At 47.7% G+C, this 19,764-nt stretch overlaps 1 protein-coding gene across 3 annotated transcripts in view; it reads right to left on the minus strand.

Moving 5' to 3' along the window:
- The window catches only part of LOC140396161 (A disintegrin and metalloproteinase with thrombospondin motifs 20), a 529,969-nt gene that overhangs the window by 320,404 nt on the left and 189,801 nt on the right, over nt 1-19,764 (minus strand). For all 3 annotated transcript variants that reach the window (XM_072484409.1, XM_072484408.1, XM_072484410.1), the window contains one exon: nt 6,652-6,757. In XM_072484409.1, coding sequence (XP_072340510.1) covers nt 6,652-6,757 — 106 coding nt within the window. The remainder of the gene's footprint in view (nt 1-6,651; nt 6,758-19,764) is intronic.

Raw genomic sequence — 19,764 nt, forward strand, 5'->3', positions numbered from 1 at the left:
GTGATGGGAGATTTCAACTTCCCCAACATTGAATGGGACTCATGTAGTGTTGGAGGCGTAGATGGAGCAGAATTTGTAAGGAGCATCCAGGAGAGTTTTTTTAGAGCAGTATGCAAAGAGTCCAACTCGGGAAGGGGCCATACTGGACCTGGTATTGGGGAATGATCCCGGCAGGTGGTTGAAGTTTCAGTCGGTGATTACTTTGGGAATAGCGATCACAATTCCGTAAGTTTTAGAATACTCATGGACAAAGACGAGAGTGGTCCTAAAGGAAGAGTGCTAAATTGGGGAAAGGCCAAGTATAACAAAATTCGGCAGGAGCTAGGGAATGTGGATTGGGAGAAGCTGTTTAAGGGTAAATCCACATTTGAAATGTGGGAGTCTTTTAAGGAAAGGTTGATTAGAGTGCAGGACAGACATGTCCCTGTGAAAATGAGGGATAGAAATGGCAAGATCAGGGAACCATGGATGACGGGTGGAATTGTGAGACTAGCTAAGATGAAAAAGGAAGCATACATAAGATCTAGGCGACTTAAAACTGATGAAGCTTTGGAGGAATATCGGGAAAGTAGGACAAATCTCAAACGCACAATAAAGAGGGCTAAAAGGGGTCATGAAATATCTTTGGCTAACAGGGTTAAGAAAAATCCCAAAGCCTTTTATTCGTATATAAGGAGCAAGAGGGTAACTAGAGAAAGGATTGGCCCACTCAAAGACAAAAGAGGGAATTTATGCGTGGAGTCAGAGGAAATGGGTGAGATTCTTAATGAGTACTTTGCATCGGTATTCACCAAGGAGAGGGACATGACGGATGTTGAGGCTAGAGATGGATGTTTAAATACTCTAGGTCAAGTTGGCATAAGGAAGGGGGAAGTTCTGGGTATTCTAAAAGGCATTAAGGTGGACAAGTCCCCAGGTTTGGATGGAATCTATCCCAGATTACTGAGGGAAGCGAGGGACGAAATAGCTGGGGCCTTAACAGATGTCTTTGCAGCATCCTTGAGCACGGATGAGGTCCCGGAGGACTGGAGAATTGCTAATGTTGTCCCTTTGTTTAAGAAGGGTAGCAGGGATGATCCAGGGAATTATAGATCTGTGAGCTTGACGTCAGTGGTAGGCAAACTGTTGGAGAAGATACTGAGGGATAGGATCTATTCACATTTGGAAGAAAATAGACTTATCAGGGATAGGGAGCATGGTTTTGTGCAGGGAAGGTCATGTCTTACAAACCTAATAGAATTCTTTGAGGAAGTGACAAAGTTAATTGATGAGGGAAGGGCTGTAGATGTCATATACGTGGACTTCAGTAAGGCGTTTGATAAAGTTTCCCATAGCAGGTTGATGGAAAAAGTGAAGTCGTATGGGGTTCAGGGTGTACTAGCTAGATGGATAAAGAACTGGCTGGGCAACAGGAGACATAGAGTAGTGGTGGAAGGGAGTGTCTCAAAATGGAGAAAGGTGACTAGTGGTGTTCCACAGGGATCCGTGCTCAGACCACTGTTGTTTGTAATATACATAAATAATCTGGACGAAGGTATAGGTGGTCTGATTAGCAAGTTTGTAGATGATATCAAGATTGGTGGAGTTGCAGATAGCGAGGAGGACTGTCAGAGAATACAGCAAAATATAGATAGATTGGAGAGTTGGGCAGAGAAATGGCAGATGGAGTTCGATCCAGGCAAATGCGAGGTGATGCATTTTGGAAGATCTAATTCAAGAGCGGACTATACGGTCAATGGAAGCGTCCTGGGAAAAATTAATGTACAGAGAGATCTGGGAGTTCAGGTCCATTGTACCCTGAAGGTGGCAACGCAGGTCAATACAGTGGTCAAGAAGGCATACAGCATGCTTGCCTTCATCGAACAGGGTATTGAGTACAAGAGTCGGCAGGTCATGTTACAGTTGTATAGGACTTTGGTTAGGCCACATTTGGAATACTGCGTGCAGTTCTGGTCGCCACATTACCAGAAGGATGTGGATGCTTTAGAGAGGGTGCAGAGGAGGTTCACCAGGATGTTGCCTGGTATGGAGGGTGCTAGCTATGAAGAAAGGTTGAGTAGATTAGGATTGTTTTCGTTGGAAAGACGGAGGTTGAGGGGAGACCTGATTGAGGTCTACAAAATTATGAGAGGTATGGACAGGGTGGATAGCAACAAGGTTTTCCAAGAGTGGTGGTGTCAATTACAAGCGGTCACGATTTCAAGGTGAGAGGGAGAAAGTTTAAGGAGATGTGCGTAGAAAGTTTTTTATGCAGAGGGTGGTGAGTGTCTGGAACGCCTTGCCAGCGGAGGTGGCAGAGGCAGGCACGATAGCATCATTTAAGATGCATCTAGACAGATATATGAACGGGCGGGGAACAGAGGGAAGTAGATCCTTGGAAAATAGAAGACAGGTTTAGATAAAGGATCTGGATCAGCACAGGCTGAAGGGTCTGTTCCTGTGCTGTAATTTTCTTTGTTCTTTGGAGTTAAGCCCAAATCAGATCAGCCCTGATCTTTTCGAATGATGGAGCAGGCTCGATGGGCCAAATGGCATTCTCCTCTTATTTATTATGATCTACGGCTGAATGATGGTTTAACAAGTTTATTAAATATTCTGATGTGGATTCTTTGTGTCTCAATGTCCCATGCCTATTTCCACTGATTTATGTTGATTTGAAGTTCAGGAACATTCCAGTAAGAGTGAGAGGATAGGGCAGCACGGTGCCACAGTGGTTAGCACTGCTGTCTCACGGCGCCGAGGTCTCAGGTTCGATCCCGGCTCTGGGTCACTGTCTGTATGGAGTTTGCACATTCTCCCCGTCTTTGCATGGGTTTCGCCCCTACAATCCAAAGATGTGCAGGGGAGGTGGACTGGCCATGCTAAATTGCTCCTTAATTGGGAAAAAAAAATGAACTGGGCACTCTAAATTTATTTTTTAAAAGATTGAGAGGACGCTTGGGTATAATCCAGCAATGACAACATTGACAAAGCTACTGCCATAGTTTTGGAGGAGACCGTGATTCATATTTAAGACTAGGGCCACACCTTGTAACTACATATAAAATGAATGTACTGCAATTAATAAACTGCAGTTAAGTTTATTTTTTGTTCAGGATCTACAGATTATGAGTGCTTGACCCTCCTGTGTTCCATCTTTGAATGGAACAATCAGAAAACTGATTCAAACTAGTTCTTGAATTTATGTTTAGGAAGAGATCTTCTTCTTTGGTTCTCTGCCCAAAGACAGGTCCGACAACATCACAACCTCAACAATGGGTGTGTCAAGGAGGCAGGTCCTGAATTCACCACCTACCCCAACTGGAATGGGAATCGAACCATGTACTGTTGGCACCAATCTGATCCACACCACCCATCCAGCTAACCAAGCCAGCCAGCTTTCAGCACCTGCACAATAGTTTATTCAACAGATGGAATTGCAAGACATCTCTCATTTATTGAGGTTTGGGGGGAAATTGTTGCAGCGATAAATATTCATAAAAACGCTTTGCCCAGAAACAAGAGTTAATGTTTCAGGTCGATGACCCTTCATCAGGATTCACGTAGAATTAAAGTAGTAGACAGGGGAATGCCTAAAGAAGTAGGTTATATGGACTTCCCGAGGCATTTAATAAGGTTCTTCATAAGAGTTAAAATTAAAGCTCATTCAATTAAAGACTTGGTTATGAGATTGGTTGGGCAGTAGAAAGCAGAGTTGGGATAATTGGCGCATTGGAAGGATGTGACTAGTAGGGTTTCACAGTGATCTGTATTTAGGCCTCAAACAGGCACGGTATTAGAGGGTAGCGAACAATCCCAGAATGGCCTGGAGTCTCCTGCAATCGGCATTAATCTCCTGGTGGCTTTTAAAAGCAATTTGGAAAATTTTAAAAGGCAAAATGTTCACTTTTATCCCGCCTTGCACCTGTCACAAGAAAAAAGAATGAACAAACTGATGACATAAACATAATTTCAGGTGGTTGGGATTGTTTCCCAAGATCATCTTGCGAACAGCACACGTTTATACAATGTAATAATTCACCACATTTGGTGCTTAGAAAATCTCAGATTAGTGAACACAACATGGACAGACCCTGCAGAACAGGCTGACAGGACAGGACCACAGTTCTGAAAGGCTGCTGCACTGTGGACTTGATTCATGCATGGAACACGTCCGGGTTCTGCAAATGGTGGTTGGTGGAGCGGCTCTCGCAGTTTGTGCCGTAATTACGGCACGAGATTAAAACATCAACATTAAAATATCAACATTTCAAACACATCTCAGTTTGAGTAGATCTGTTGGAGGTGGGATAGACCGATGGAGCTTTCAGTATCCATTCTGCCAATCTATCTGCCAGTTAAAGGCACTGGTTTAATTACTAATATCACTGAAGTGGGAGGTTAGATGGGGCCTTTTTCGGCATGGTAGCATTGTGGATAGCACAATTGCTTCACAGCTCCAGGGTCCCAGGTTCGATTCCGGCTTGGGTCACTGTCTGTGTGGAGTCTGCATATCCTCCCCGTGTGTGCGTGGGTTTCCTCCGGGTGCTCCGGTTTCCTCCCAGTCCAAGGATGGTGGATTGGCCATGATAAATTGCCCTTAGTGTCCAAAATTGCCCTTAGTGTTGGGTGGGGTTACTGGGTTATGGGGATAGGGTGGAGGTGTTGACCTTGGGTAGGGTGCTCTTTCCAAGAGCCGGTGCAGACTCGATGGGCCGAATGGCCTCCTTCTGCACTGTAAATTCTATGATAATCACATCAGCTGCAGTTGTTGCAAAAGTTGGTGCAATATTAATTCAGTCAGTGCAGTGTTAATGCTGTTTTCATGCAGTATCAATTCAGTCAGTGCAGTGTTAATGCTGTATTAATTCAGTCAGTGCAGCGTTAATGTAACACCCCCAATCCTCCAACACAGGGGTCCAACCTCCTCCCCACCAATGGTCAGGTCACCCCCACTAGTCCCATACTACACAAGTGTCAGGGTCACCTGATGCCACCTCCCATCCCCAGTGGCATTGGGGCACCATTCCCCATTCTAAGTGTCCACTCCCCTCCCCACTACCATGCAGGCACAACCCCCCTTCCACATGATGCTACTTTTGCCGAAATCACCCGGAACGTGTCCAGCCTGATTTGGTACCCTTATTAATTAATGACTTAGATAATGCAAAAGTGAGCCATATGTCCACTTCTGCTGATGACACAAGATTGATGGCAATTCTGGGGCAGATGGATTTTGACGCAAGCAGGATTGAGGTTTGGAGAAATAAAGGATACATCCAAACAATATTTAAATGATAAAATGTTAAGAACAAACCAGAGTGATTTAAGATCCTATCGCTAAAGAGTAGTTAACAGGTTAAACCAAAGAAAATCGAAAAGGCTAATGAAAGGGGTTCGTTGGTCGAGGAGGATGATTCTCGCTTTGGGTGTTTCGTTGTCGAAGTTTGCAAGAGGTCCCGGGTTCATATCCCGTTCGAGTCCTTTTGGGGTCAATTACTAGGGGGCATAGGATTAAGGTGCGAGGGGCAAGGTTTAGAGGAGATGTGCGAGGCAAGTTTTTTACACAGAGGGTAGTGGGTGCCTGGAACTCGCTGCCGGAGGAGGTGGTGGAAACAGGGACGATAGTGACATTTAAGGGGCATCTTGAGAAATACACGAATAGGATGGGAATAAGTGTAGAAGATTTTAGTTTAGACAGGCAGCATGGTCGGCGCATTCTTGGAGGGCCGAAGGGCCTGTTCCTGTGCTGTACTTTTCTTTGTTCTTTGTTTTGTTCTTTAAAATGTTAGCCTCAAGAACTGAAAGATTAGTATATGGTGGGAAGGAATATACAGCTTTGCAAAGTTTTGGTTGGCCCACATCTGGAGTAAAGTGGACAGTTAGGTGCACAGCACATTAGAGTACTGGCCTTGGAAGGATGCAGTGCAAAGGCACCAGCATGTTCTCAAAGTTTCACAGGTTAGATTATAAACAGAGGTTTCACAAACAAGGCATATATCCCCTGGCAGGGGTGTGAGAACAGATCAGGTGGCCAAACCATTTGCTGAGGGATGATGAATCAGAGGAAATAATAGCTACAGAAGAACCCAGTGACCTTTAGTTAAGATTTGCATTGCATTAATAAATCTGACATGGGGGTTACATATGGGCAAGTCACTTCCCCGATTAATAAATCTGTCCACAGCTCAGTATAATTTTGAGTTTTCCTTCAGTTACACATTGCTCCATCCACATACGTAAGAAAGAAACCTTCTTTAGTGGTTTATTTAATAAATATGGCAATATGTAAAACAGTAAAGGTTAAAGTGTTGTTTCCTGTACCCAAAGTTCTTCAATCAACACCCAATTTTCTCGTTGAACCTGTTTCAGAACTATATAATTACCACATTACAGCTGAGAGGATAGAAAATAAAATAACAGAGAAACTCCAAGTTAAATTGGAAAGATCAGTGGGTTACAGGCCTGTAATTTGGCAGGTGCAACTGCAAAGTAAAGGAACAAAATAAAAATAGGTCTCAGCGGGAAGATTGGCTGCGTAAATGTCATTCGGGTAAACATAATTTCATATTATGTCGGAAAACTTCCCAGATCATATAAAGTTGCAAAACACCATGACATGAACAGCACACTTAGCAGAGAGAGAGCTCCATAGGCAACAACGTTACTTACACATGTCCCAATTCATGCGCTATTGTAAAAGCTGCACTTAGACCATTCTCTTCACTAATGGAGCAGCTGCGATATGGATCGCACATTGTACCAAGCTCTGCTAATCCTGAAAAGAATGGGAATACACAGTTTAAAGTCATGTGACAGCGAATACAAAGCTTTACTACAGTAAAACTGTCAGATTCAGAGTTGTAATATTAACTAGGAATAGAAAATATTCTTAGTGACACTCCACCAAAAAACTTATTTTACTTGAAAACTTGGGCTAGGTACTAGTGGATTTTCCCAAAAGAAACCTCCAGTACTTAATTGAACATTAGAGCTTAAAAATTAAGAGAATTCATGTTGAGGCTCAGGCCTATTTTAGAATATGCAATTACAGCTTGGATTTAAAATGACAAACATTAATAGAGCACAACTGTACTTTATCAAAATTTGTTCAAAGTTCAAATAACACTTGGGTAATTTAAAACTTTTTCTTCCTTGTGTTGTGATCCCAGCTGATTTTATAACTGGACAGGAAGATCCCAAAATAGAACCCTGGCTCATAAGACCATAATCTTTATTTTCCTTTATAAAGTGTGGAGGAACAGAGTCACAGGATGACTAATTAGTTTTAACAACAATAAAAAAAATATTTTTTAAACAAGAAAAGTTGGATTATTGTACAATACTCCTTCACTCCCCCTTAACTTAACAATTACACACAGATTTTATGATTAACAAGGATTACAAAGTACATCTTAATCTACAATGGTCTTATTGATACACAAAGTCCCTTTTAAACACACAAGATTTCTGTGGTCAAATACACGCACTCCACTCTTAAATCAAGTTAGCATCTGTGGATTTCTCTTCGGAATTCCTCAAGATCAATGTCACATAAGAATTTCCAAACTCCATTCTCAAAAACATACTTTAAATTCTTCTCTCTGTGGTAAACCACTGTATTGTATTGTATTTTATTGTTCTGTTGTATTGTTATATGCCTGGGCTTGTCCCTGCTGGCTCCGCCTGTGGCTCCTCCCCTCGGGCTCATTTATAAACCTCCAGCCCTGCCCTCATTCTGGGACCGGCTGCCAGCAGGTGTCTTTAAGCTGATTACAGCCACAGTTTTCTCTCGACTCCACACCGCCAAGCTCCTTAACCTCACATACAATAAGGAGAAATGCGATTTCCGCACAACCCGCCTAGCCATCCTTGGCTACATTGTGGAAAATGGAGTCCTAGAGCCCAACCCCGACCGCATGCTCCTGTAACTTCCCCTCCCCCACTGCCCCAAGGTTCTGAAGAGATGCCTGGGGCTCTTCTCCTACTATGCCCAGTGGGTTCCCAATTATGCGGACAAGGCCCGCCCACTCATTAAATCCACCCTTTTTCCACTGACGGCTGAGGCCCGCCTGGTCTTTAACTGCATCAAAACAGATATTGCTGAAGCCGCGATGCACGCAGTAGACGAGTCCATCCCGTTCCAGGTGGAGAGCGATGCGTCCGACTTTGCGCTGGCCGCTACCCTCAAGCAGGTGGGCAGGACCGTGGCTTTCTTCTCCCGTACCCTCCAGGGCTCCGAAATTCAACACTCCTCCATGAAAATGAAGCCCAAGCCATTGTGGAAGCCGTGCAACATTGGAGGCATTACCTGGCCGACAGGCGATTCACTTTCCTCACTGACCAACGGTCGGTAGCCTTCATGTTCAATAACACACAGTGGGGCAAGATCAAGAATGACAAGATCCTAAGGTGGAGGATCGAACTCTCCACCTATAATTATGATAACTTGTACCGACCTGGGAAGCTCAATGAGCCCCCAGATGCCCTATCATTCAGCAGTCACCTGGTTCTTCCACTTCATCAAGACCCGCAACTTGCCTTATTCCATCGAGGAGGTCAGGACCATGACCAAGGACTGCCATGTCTGCGCGGTTTGTAAACCACACTTCTTTCGGCCAGACAGAGCACACCTGGTAAAGGCCTCCCACCCCTTCGAGTGCCTCAGTGTCGATTTCAAAGGGCCCCTCCCCTTCGCTGACCGTAATGTGTACTTCCTCAACATCATTGATGAGTACTCACGTTTCCCTTTTGCCATCCCATGCCCTGACATGACCTCTGCCACAGTCATCAAGGCCCTGCACAGTCTCCTCACCTTGTTCGGTTTCCCCACTTATATCCATAGTGACCGGGTGTTCTCTTTCATGAGTGATGTGCTGCGTCAGTTCCTGTTTAGCAAGGGCATCGCCTCAAGCAGGACTACCAGCTACAACCCCCGGGGTAACAGACAGGCGGAGAGGGAGAACGCTGCGGTCTGGAAAGCTGTCCTTCTTGCCCTACGGTCTAGAGGTCTCCCTGTCTCCCGCTGGCAGGAGGTCCTTCCCGATGCGCTCCACTTCATCTGGTCGCTCCTGTGTACCGCCACCAATGTGACCCCTCATGAGAGGATGTTTGTTTTCCCCAGGAAATCCACCTCAGGGGTCTTGGTCCCGTCCTGGCTGACGTACCCAGGGCCGTCCTCCTCCGGAAGCATGCGAGGAGCCATAAGTCAGATCCACTGGTCGAAAAGGTCTTTCTCCTCCATGCTAACTCCCAGTATGCCTACGTGGCATACCATGACGGGCGGGAGGACACAGTCTCCCTTCGGGATTTGGCACCCACAAGTTCCCCAGTGACCATCACCACTATCCCCGACCCTACACTGTCTCCCCCCATTGCTACTCATCTACTACAAGACGCAGAAGACGACACGCTCCTGGACACGCAGGCCTCAACACCTCATCCAACACCAATATCCACACCACAGCCGGGACTGAGACGGTCACAGTGAAAAGTCAAAGCCCCGACAGACTCGATCTATAACTCAACCCGTCCACTTCACCCCCCCCCGCCGGATTCTTTTTTTAACAGGGGGTGAATGTGGTAAACCACTGTATTGTATTGTATTGTATTGTACTGTTGTATTGTTACATGCCTGGGCTTGCCCCTGCTGGCTCCACCTGTGGCTCCTCCCCTCGGGCTCATATATAAAGGTGGCCAACCTCCAGCCCTGCCCTCATTCTGGGACCAGCTGCCAGTAGGTGTCTTTAAGCTGATTAAAGCCACATGTTTCTCCCGACTCCTCGTCTGTCGTCAATTGATGGTACATCACTCTCATAATAATGCTTTCCATTGGTTGTTTGCATTTAAGAATCCAGTCTACAAATGACACTTTTAAACAAAGCTTCCGCCCCACTTTTAACAGCGAACCCTATCTAGGAATAAACGCGTAGAAATAGGATTTATTTGTCTTGACTGCTGTGCAGCCTGCCCACAATTGCTTTAACTTTATATTCCTAGGTGGTATTAAAATAGTATCAGGCATTTTATCTATCCCTGAAGTCTGCTGTCCCACTTTAAATCTAATTACTGCGATTGTCTCTTTAACTCAGAACACTTTGTGTACTCTTCCTTGAATTCTTCTGAACAATACCTCGGTCTCTGTTCACTTAACTCCAGACTTCTTTGACACTCTTTCTGTCCCAGTCCCCTGTTATCTGGGCTGTAACATGTACTTTAGGAAACCTGCCTCTTTGTCCTGTCCTGTCCAGTCTTTCTTCCAGCAGAGTTGAGATCAGGGGCAAAATTCTCCCCCAACGGCGGGATGTCCGCCGACTGGCGCCAATCAGACGGGCATCGCGCCGGCGCAAAGGTGCGGAAGGCTCCGCATCTTTGGTGGCCTAGCCCCAACATTGAGGGGCTAGGCCGACGCCGGAGGGATTTCCGCCCCGCCAGCTGGCGGAAATGGCGTTTGTTTCCCCGCCAGCTGGCGCGGAAATGCGGCGCATGCGCAGGAGCGTCAGCGGCCGCTGTCAGTTTCCCAGCGCATGCGCGGGAGCGTCAGCGGCCGCTGTCAGTTTCCCGCGCATGCGCAGTGGGGAGAGTCTCTTCCGCCTCCGCCATGGTGGAGGCCGTAGCGGAGGCGGAAGGGAAAGAGCGCCCCCACGGCACAGGCCCGCCCGCGGATCGGTGGGCCCCGATCGCGGGCCAGGCCACCGTGGGGGCACCCCCCGGGGTCAGATCGCCCCGCGCCCCCCCCCCCCCAGGACCCCAGAGCCCGCCCACGCCTCCTGGTCCCGCCGGTAAATACCAGGTTTGATTTACGTCGGCGGGACAGGCAATTCCTGGGCGGGACTTCGGCCCATCCGGGCCGGAGAATCCAGCGGGGGGTCCCGCCAACTGGCGCGGCCCGATTCCCGCCCCCGCCCAATCTCCGGGAGTGGAGACTTCGGCGGGAGCGGGGCGGGATTCACGGCGGCCAACGGCCATTCTCCGACCCGGCGGGGGGTCGGAGAATGACGTCCCAGTTTCCAACTGATCTCAAATTGCTTAAACTAAAATTTAGAAGTTTTTTATCTTATAAGGACTTTCAGTTGCTAAGCAATGGCGACATGCTTATGCTTTTTTAAAAAAATTCACACCATAGACCTCTTTAAGCACAATAGAAACCCAGTTGGAATAGAAACCAACCCCCACACATACACCTTAATCTAATTATAGGTTTTACTGTTCCAGGCAAAGAAACATTAAATTAAAACTACTTAAAGTTACATCTTATTTTTACCAATACAAATCCCTTAAAACCACCTTTCTTTTCCTAACACTTGATCCTCAGCATTAAAATTAAAATGGTAGGTCCCATTACAAATGAAGAATTTTAATTTCCAACATTGTGTAAAATACGTAGAACAGGAGCTCCCTTGGGGCACCGAGCAGCTACAGAAAACCAACAAACGTATTCTGGAATTCAGAAAAAAGCAAGGATCATAAACCAAGAACATTTAATCATAAACTGGGTTGGCCTCAAAAGACGAATAAACGGCGTTTAAGTAAAAGTGATATTTGTTTAATGACACCAAGTAACAGGGCTTTAAAGACATAAAATACTGAGCATGCAGGGTAACCACAAACCAGGGTTAACAAACTGTAGCTTGACACTCAATGGGCTGACAAATTTATTAGAAATTAAAATAAATGGAGAAAATAAATCATTCTACATGGAGGAAGTGATGAAGATACAAAAGCAAAATACTGCAGATGCTGGGAATCCAAATTAAAAATAGACAATGTGGGAGATACTCAGCAGGCCAGACAGCATCTTGGAGTGAAACAGAGTTAATGGGCAAAATTCTCTGTTTGGGAGACTATGGTGGGATTCTCCGGTTCCCCCAGCCGCATGTTTCTCAGCTGCCCGCCGTTCGTTGGCGGGGGGGATTCTACGCTGCCAATGAGGAAAGTGAATCCCGATGGCCGGAGCTAAATTGCACTCAACTATGAAGGAAAATGAATGGAGCAATGCTGACATCTGGGACATGTGGACGTGGCCAATCACAGCCTGGAAAATCAATGCAGTAAGAAATCTTACAACACCAGGTTAAAGTTCAACAGGTTTGTTTCGAATCACTAGCTTTCGAAGCGCTGCTCCTTTCTCGGGTGAATGCATTCACCTGAGGAAGGAGCAATGCTCCGAAAGCTAGTGATTCAAAACAAACCTGTTGAACTTTAACCTGGTGTTGTAAGACTTCTTACTGTGCTCGCCCCAGTCCAACACCGGAATCTCCACATTATAGAAAATTAGTATCAAAGAGGTATGCATGAATGGCTTGCAGCTCAAAGATCTGAGGTGGTTTGAACACAGTTGACTCTTTTCTCTTTCCAGGAATTGACACATGGTGCTTCCTGTGTCTGAGCCAGCAGGTGTATTACCCAGGTGAGTGTTAAAGCAGTAATGTTTTTCACTGCCTCTGTTCCGACTGCTCTCTAGCTTCCGGACAGGAGTCTGTCTTCTGCAGGGCTTCCTGACAGGCGACTCTTTTCCGAGAGGATTTCTGACAGGGGGTTCTTTTCGGGCGGAGCGGGTCCCTTTATTTAGGGAGCTCTGGGGAGGGGGGTCCCTTTGTACAGCGGGTCTCAGTATAAGTATAACTTATCAGGATAAGAAAGCTGAATTTAAAAAAAGAACCTGGTGGAAAACACAGAGTAGGATCAGATGTTGCGATCTCTCATTATTATAGTGACAGTGTAACTACTTTTTCAAAGTTCCCTGCAATGCAAGGTCCGGGTACATTTCCTTTTGGTAAGGCTGGAGAAAGGCAAATGGAAAAGCGTCCCTTAAAGTCAAAAGCTTGACTAATAGGGCAGTCACCTGTATCCTCAAAAGAACCAAAAGGAATCCATTCTTAGCTTTGTATAGATGTTCTTCATAACATGTTGAAAACTAAAACACGTAAGGAAGACCGAGTAAATATCCACTTCTGTGTAGGCATAAAAATTAGTGGATTTGATGACAATATGTGTGTGACTTCTTCATTATGGAAGGCAAATTATGGAAAACTTTGATATGATTGTTCCTGGTAGGTAGTGGAGAGGTAGGAAGAAATGTTATTCACTTTAGCAACTTTTATTCAGTGAAAGCATCCATTTATCGGTGTTTGTCTCATTTTGTTAGCTCAGGTGGATGGTTATCACTCTCCACCCATTTCCCTCCTCTTGATATAGAATCATAGAATCCCTACCTTCTATCCATTGAATCTGTACCGACCCTCCAAAAGAGCACCCTACTTAGACCATGCTCCCACCCAATCCCCAAAACGCAATCTACACATGGGCATCGAGGTTGCAGGAGGGAGGGCTTTAGATTTCTGAGTCTTTGGGATTGGCTCTCAGGTAACCGGGTTACACCTTTATAAGGCCAGAATCAATATCCTCACTAGGAGGTTTGAAAATGAAAATCGCTTATTGTCACAAGTAAGCTTCAAATGAAGTTACTGTGAAAAGCACCTAGTCGCCACGTTCCGGCGCCTGTTCGGGGAGGCTGGTAGGTTTTCTAGTTTTGTTGGGGGAACTAAGGGCAGCACAGTGGCGCAGTGGTAGCACTGCAGTCTCACGGCACCGAGGTCCCAGGTTCGATGCCGGCTCTGGGTCACTGTCCCTGTGGAGTTTGCACATTCTCTGTCCGTGTGGAGTTTGCATGGGTTTCGCCCCCACAACCCAAAGATGTGCAGGGTAGGTGGATTGAACACGCTAAATTGCCCCTTAATTGGAAAAAATGAATTGGGTACTCTAAATTTTTTTTTTTAATTGTTGGGGTAATTTGGGGATGTGTTGTGCGTGGGGGTACCTAAGAGGGAATTCAGATGGGAGAGAAACTGCTTATGGTGGGGGGAACAGTATAACTATATAAGGCTCTGGTCAGAACCCATTTGGAGTATTGTGAGCAGTTTTGGGCCCCGTATCTAAGGAAGGATGTGCTAGCCTTGGAAAGGGTCCAGAGAAGGTTCACAAGAATGATCCCTGGAATGAAGCGCTAGACGTATGAGGAATTTTTGAGGTCTCTAAGTCTGTACTCCCTGGAGTTTAGAGGGATGAGGGGGGGAGAAACAGGCGAATTTGTAATGGGGAAAATGAACTGGCAGAGAAACTAAACATATATTCGATGTCTGCTCTCATGGAGGAAAAAAACTTCCCAGAAATACTATTGAGAATGAGGAACTGAAAGAAATTAGCGTTAATAAAACATAGTACGGGAGAAATGGAACTGAAAGCTAATAGAATTCCTTGACCCTGACAATCTACATCCCACGGTTGAACAAGGAGGCTGAGGAGATAGTGAGTGCATTGTTGGACATCTTCCAAAATTCTATAGATTCTGGGCTGGTTCCTGCAGATTGGAAGGTAGAAAATGCAACCCCACTATTTAAGAAAGGTGGGAGAGAGAAACCTGGGATACGAGAGATTTGTCAGCCTGACATCAGTAGCAGGAAAAATGTTAGAAACTATTCTAAAGGATTTAATAAATGGGCACTTGGAAAATAATGGTAGGATTGGGCTGATTTATGAAAGGGAAGTAATGTTTGACAAACCTGTTGGAGATTTTTGAGGATGTAACTAGCAGAATAGATAAGGTGGAACCGGTGGATGTAGAGTACTAGGATTTTCAGAAGGCTTTTGATAAGGTCACACACAGGAGGCTAGGAAGCAAAATTAGAGCAGCACGTGTGGTTGGGGGTAGTATACTGGTATGGATTGAGAACTGGTTAAAGGAGCAAGAACAGAGAGTAGGAATAAGCAGGTCATTCTCAGGTTGGCAGGCTGTGAATAGTCGGGACCATAAGGATCAGTGTTTGCGCCGCAGCTATTTACATCAATGATTTGGATGTGGGACCAAATGTGATAGTTCCAAGTTTGCTTGTGAGGAGGATGCAAAGATGCTTCAAGGGCACTTAGATAGGCCGAGTGAATGGGCAGACAAGGCAGATGGAATATAATATGGAAAAATGGAAAATTATCAACTTTGGTAGGAAATACAGAAATGCAGAGTATTTCTTAAATGGTGAAAGGATGGGAAATGTTGAGCCCAAAGCGACCTGGGTGTCCTTGTTGATGTCTCACGGAAAGCTAATATGCAGATGCAGCAAACAATTTGGAAGGCAACTGGCATGTTGGCCTTTATTGCAAGAGAATTTAATCACATGAGTAAAGATGTCTTACTGCAATTTTATTGCGCCTTAGTGAGACTGCACCTGATGTATTGTGTACAGTTTTAGTTTTCGCATTGCAGGAAAGGGTATCGCAGCCATAAAGGGAGTGACACACAGGTTCACTAGACTGATTCTTGGGATGGCAGGATTGTCCTATGAGGAGAGATTGTGGAGACTGAGATCTTTAGAGTTTAGAAGAATGTAAGGGAATCTCACTGGAACACACAACATTCTTGGAGCTCAACAGGGTAAATGCAGAAACAATGTTCTCTCTGGCTGGCGACGGGAGTGGGTCACTAGGGATCTAGATTAAGGAGTAGGCCATTTAGGACTGAGATGAGGAGGAATATCTTCACTTAGAGGGCGGTGAATCTTTGGAATTCTCTATCCCAGAGGGCTGTGGAGGCTCAGTCATTGAGTACATTCAAGACAGGGATCGATACATTTCTGGATATTAAAGACATCAAGGAATATGGAGATAGGGCAGAAAAATGGACATATGGGGCAGATTCTCCCCAATTGGCGCGATGTCCGCCGACCGGCGCAAAAAACGGCGTGAATCAGTCCGGCATCGCGCTGCCCCAAAGGTGCAGAATTCTCCGCATCTTGAGGGGCCGAGCACTCACCTTGAGGGGCTAGGCCCAAGCCGGACTGATTTCCGCCCCGCCAGCTGGCGCGGAAATGACTTCGCCGGGCGATGCATGCGCGGGAGCATCAGCGGCCGCTCACGGCATCCCCGCGCATGCGCAGTGGAGGGGGTCTCTTCCACCTCTGCCATAGTGAAGACCATGGCGAAGGCAGAAGGAAAAGAGTGCCCCTACGGCACAGGCCCGCCCGCGGATCGGTGGGCCCCGATCGCGGGCCAGGCCACCGTGGGGACACCCCCCGGAGCCCGCCCGCGCCGTCTGCTCCCGCCGGTAAGAAAGGTGGTTCAATCAACGCCGGCTGGCGTGAGTTGACAGCTGCGGGACTTCGGCCCATTGCGGACCAGAGAATCGCCGGGGGTGGGCACGCCGCAGCGCGATTTCCGACGACCGGCGCGGCGCGATTCCCGGCCCCGCCGAATCTCTGGTGGCGGAGAATTCGGGACATGGCGGGGGCGAGATTCACCCCAGCCCCCGGCGATGCTCCGACCCGCTGGTGGGTCGGAGAATTGCGCCCATAAAATGGACATAGATCAGTCATGATCTAGTTGAATGGTGGAACAAGTTTGAGGGGCTGAATGGTCTACTCCTGCTCCAGTGTTCCTATGTTCTCCTTGATCTTCACTATTGGCTAATCCTTCCTACAAATGAATTGGGAGGCACCCATTGGGGTGTAAGTAGGATTTTACCAGATTTAAGTCTGTACGCTGCTCTATTAAAATTATTCTAGTCCCTCCACCTTTTCCTCTCCCACTATATCTGCAGATGCCTTACTGGAGTCAGACCAGGATTAGCGGAGATAATCATCCCGAAGCATGCCTCTGAGTCACCCAGGCTGGGATGGTGATTTGTTGCTTGACAAACGTGGCAAGACAGCTTCATGAATAATGGCTTTAGGCTATATAAGAGGAATTGTATCAAAGACTAAATAAAAGCTTACAGAATAGAACTGTAAATAATTAAATTTGGGGGTTGTTGTGTGAAGCTTTCAATGCCAGATGTTTGTAATAGTTTGTCAATTCTAACAGCTGTAAGAACTCTACCAATCAGCAAAGTCGGAGTGCTCATTTTCTTGGCTTTGCAGATTCCAAAGGAAGGACAATAAACTACGACCAATGTGATAGAAGCCATTTAAGGCTGTCTGGCAGAATCCAGCGGCAAAGAAACACTTAGAGTAGTGCACTGTTGCAGATTATGCCGTCCTTGAGGTGAAAGTGGTATGAACAATTGATCCAAAGATGTGCAGGTTAGGTGGATTGGCCATGCTAAATTGCCCTTAGCATCCAAAAAGGTTGGTGGGGTTACTGGGTTCCGGGGATAGGGTGGAGGTGTGGGCTTAAGTAGGGTGCTCTTTCCAAGGGCCGGTGCAGACTCGATGGGCCAAATTGCCTCTTTCTGCACTGCAAATTGTATGATTCTATGGTATTATTCCACAGTAGCCTCTGGATAGAAGCACAGACTTCTGCTGCATTTGCAAGTAGAGAATTAAGAATTTTCACACAGTTGAAGTGAAAGTTTAAAAAATGGTTTAAAAGATTCAAAACAAACAGTTCTCGAGTTGGATGGTACTAAAAGAGACATGTGTTACATTTGAGAGTCAATAGGAGTACTGTTAAGGTTTCAGTCAATCGGAAACAAGCAAAACTATTGCAATAAATATAATTTAAACAGACCGAGGCAACAAGCATTCCCTTAACTTCATGTAACATGGGTTTGGTGAATCAACCTAGACTTGAGGAATACTTGTATTGTAATAAACCAACGGAAACCACCCAATACGGATTCAGAAGGCAAAGATTTTTTAAATATTCTCTCATGGGACGCTGGTGAAACCATCCCATGAACCGAGTGGCTTGCTAGGCCATTTTAGCCAAGTGTCAACCATATTGCTGTGGGTCTAGAGTCACATGTAGGCCAGACAAGGTAAAAATAACAGATTTCCTTCCCTAAAGGGCATCAGTGAATCAATTACACCAATCAATGATACTTTCATCGTGCTGTTACTTTTCTATTCCAGACTTTCTTTTAATTCAATTAATTGAATTTATCAATTAACTAAATACAATTTCCACTAGCTGCCAGATCTCCAGAGCATGGGCCGGGTTTCTGAATTACCAGTCTCGTGACATTGGGCGGGATTCTCCGCAAACGGCGCGATATCTGCCGACCGGCGCCAAAAACGGCGCGAATCAGTCCAGCATTGCGCCGCCCCAGAGGTGTGGAATTCTCCGCATCTTGAGGGGCCGAGCCCTAACCTTGAGGGGCTAGGCCCGCGCCGGACTGATTTCCGCCCCGCCAGTTGGCGGGAAAGGCCTTTAGTGCCCCGCCAGCTGGCGCGAAACTGACTTTGCCGTGCGGCGCATGCGCGGGAGCATCAGCGGCCGCTCACGGCATCCCCGCGCATGCGCAGTGGAGGGGGTCTCTTCCGCCTCCGCCATAGTGGAGACCATGGCGAAGGGGGAAGGAAAATAGTGCCCCTACGGCACAGGCCCGCCCGCGGATCGGTGGGCCCCGATCGCGGGCCAGGCCACCGTGGGGGCACCCCCCGGGGCCAGATCACCCCGCGCCCCCCCCCCACCCCAGGATCCCGGAGCCCGCCCGCGCCGCCTTGTCCCGCCAGTAAGGGAGGTGGTTTGATTCTCGCCGGTGGGACAGGCATTCCAGCAGCGGGACTTCAGCCCATCGCGGCCAGAGAATCGCCGGGGGGGCCTGCCAACCGGCGCGGCGCGATTCCCACCCCTGCCGAATATCCGGTACCGGAGAATGCGCCAACCGGCGGGGGCGTGATTCACGCCAGCCCCCGGTGATTCTCCGACCCGGCGGGGCGTCGGAGGATCCCACCCATTATCACTATGCCACAATCTCCGATATTGACTTCCTACATGAATGACCTCTCAGGTTAATTATAGAAAACTCTACAAATTGGTGCAGTTCAACTTCAAAAGGACAATGAACAATATTCCACACAAGAATTTCTGATAATAATAATAATCTTTATTGTCACAAGTAGGCTTTCATTAACACTGCAATGAAGTTACTGTGAAAAGCCCCTAGTCGCCACAGAGAGAAAATTCAGAATGTCCAAACTACTTAACAGCAGGGGCGTGATTCTCAGACCCCCCGCTGGGTCGGAGAATCGCCGGGAGTGGCGTGAAACGCGCCCCACCGCCCGGACGGCGGCTGCCGAATTCTCTGGCTCCGGGGTTTTGGCGGGGGTGGGAATCGTGCCGTGCCGGTCGGCGGCCGCTGGCAGTGGTCTCCCCGGTGATTCTCCGGCCAGCGATGGGCCGAGCGTCCGCCCATTTTCGGCTGGTCCCGCCTGCGTAAATTAGACCAGGGGCGAAATTCTCCGTAATCGGCGCGATGTCTGCCGGCAGACGCAAAAAACGGCACAAATCAATCCGGCATCGCGTCGCCCCGAAGGTGCGGAATCCTCCGCATCTTGAGGGGCCAAGCCCTAATCTTGAGGGGCTAGGCCCGCACCGGACTGATTTCCGCCCCGCCAGCTGGCGGGAAAGGCCTTTGGTGCCCCGCCAGCTGGCGTGAAACTGACATTGCCGGGCGGCGCATGCGCGGGAGTGTTAGCGGCAGCTGACGGCATTCCCGCGCATGCGCAGTGGAGGGAGTCTCTTCCGCCTCTGCCATGGTGGAGACCGTGGCGAAGGCGGAAGGAAAAGAGTGCCCCCACGGCACAGGCCCGCCCGCGGATCGGTGGGCCCTGATCGCGGGCCAGGCCACCGTGGGGGCACCTCTCGGGGCCGGATCGCCCCGCGCACCCCCAGGACACCGGAGCCCGCCCGCGCCGCCTTGTCCCGCCGGTAAGGTAGGTGGTTTCATCTACGCCGGCGGGACAGGCATTTTAGCGGCGGGACTTCGGCCCATCCGGGCTGGAGAATCGCGCGGGGGGGCCCGCCAACCGGCGCGGCGCGATTCCCGCCCCCGCCGAATATCCGGTGCCGGAG

This window comes from Scyliorhinus torazame, chromosome 19 (genome assembly GCF_047496885.1).
Source record: "Scyliorhinus torazame isolate Kashiwa2021f chromosome 19, sScyTor2.1, whole genome shotgun sequence".
Taxonomy (NCBI): domain Eukaryota; kingdom Metazoa; phylum Chordata; class Chondrichthyes; order Carcharhiniformes; family Scyliorhinidae; genus Scyliorhinus; species Scyliorhinus torazame.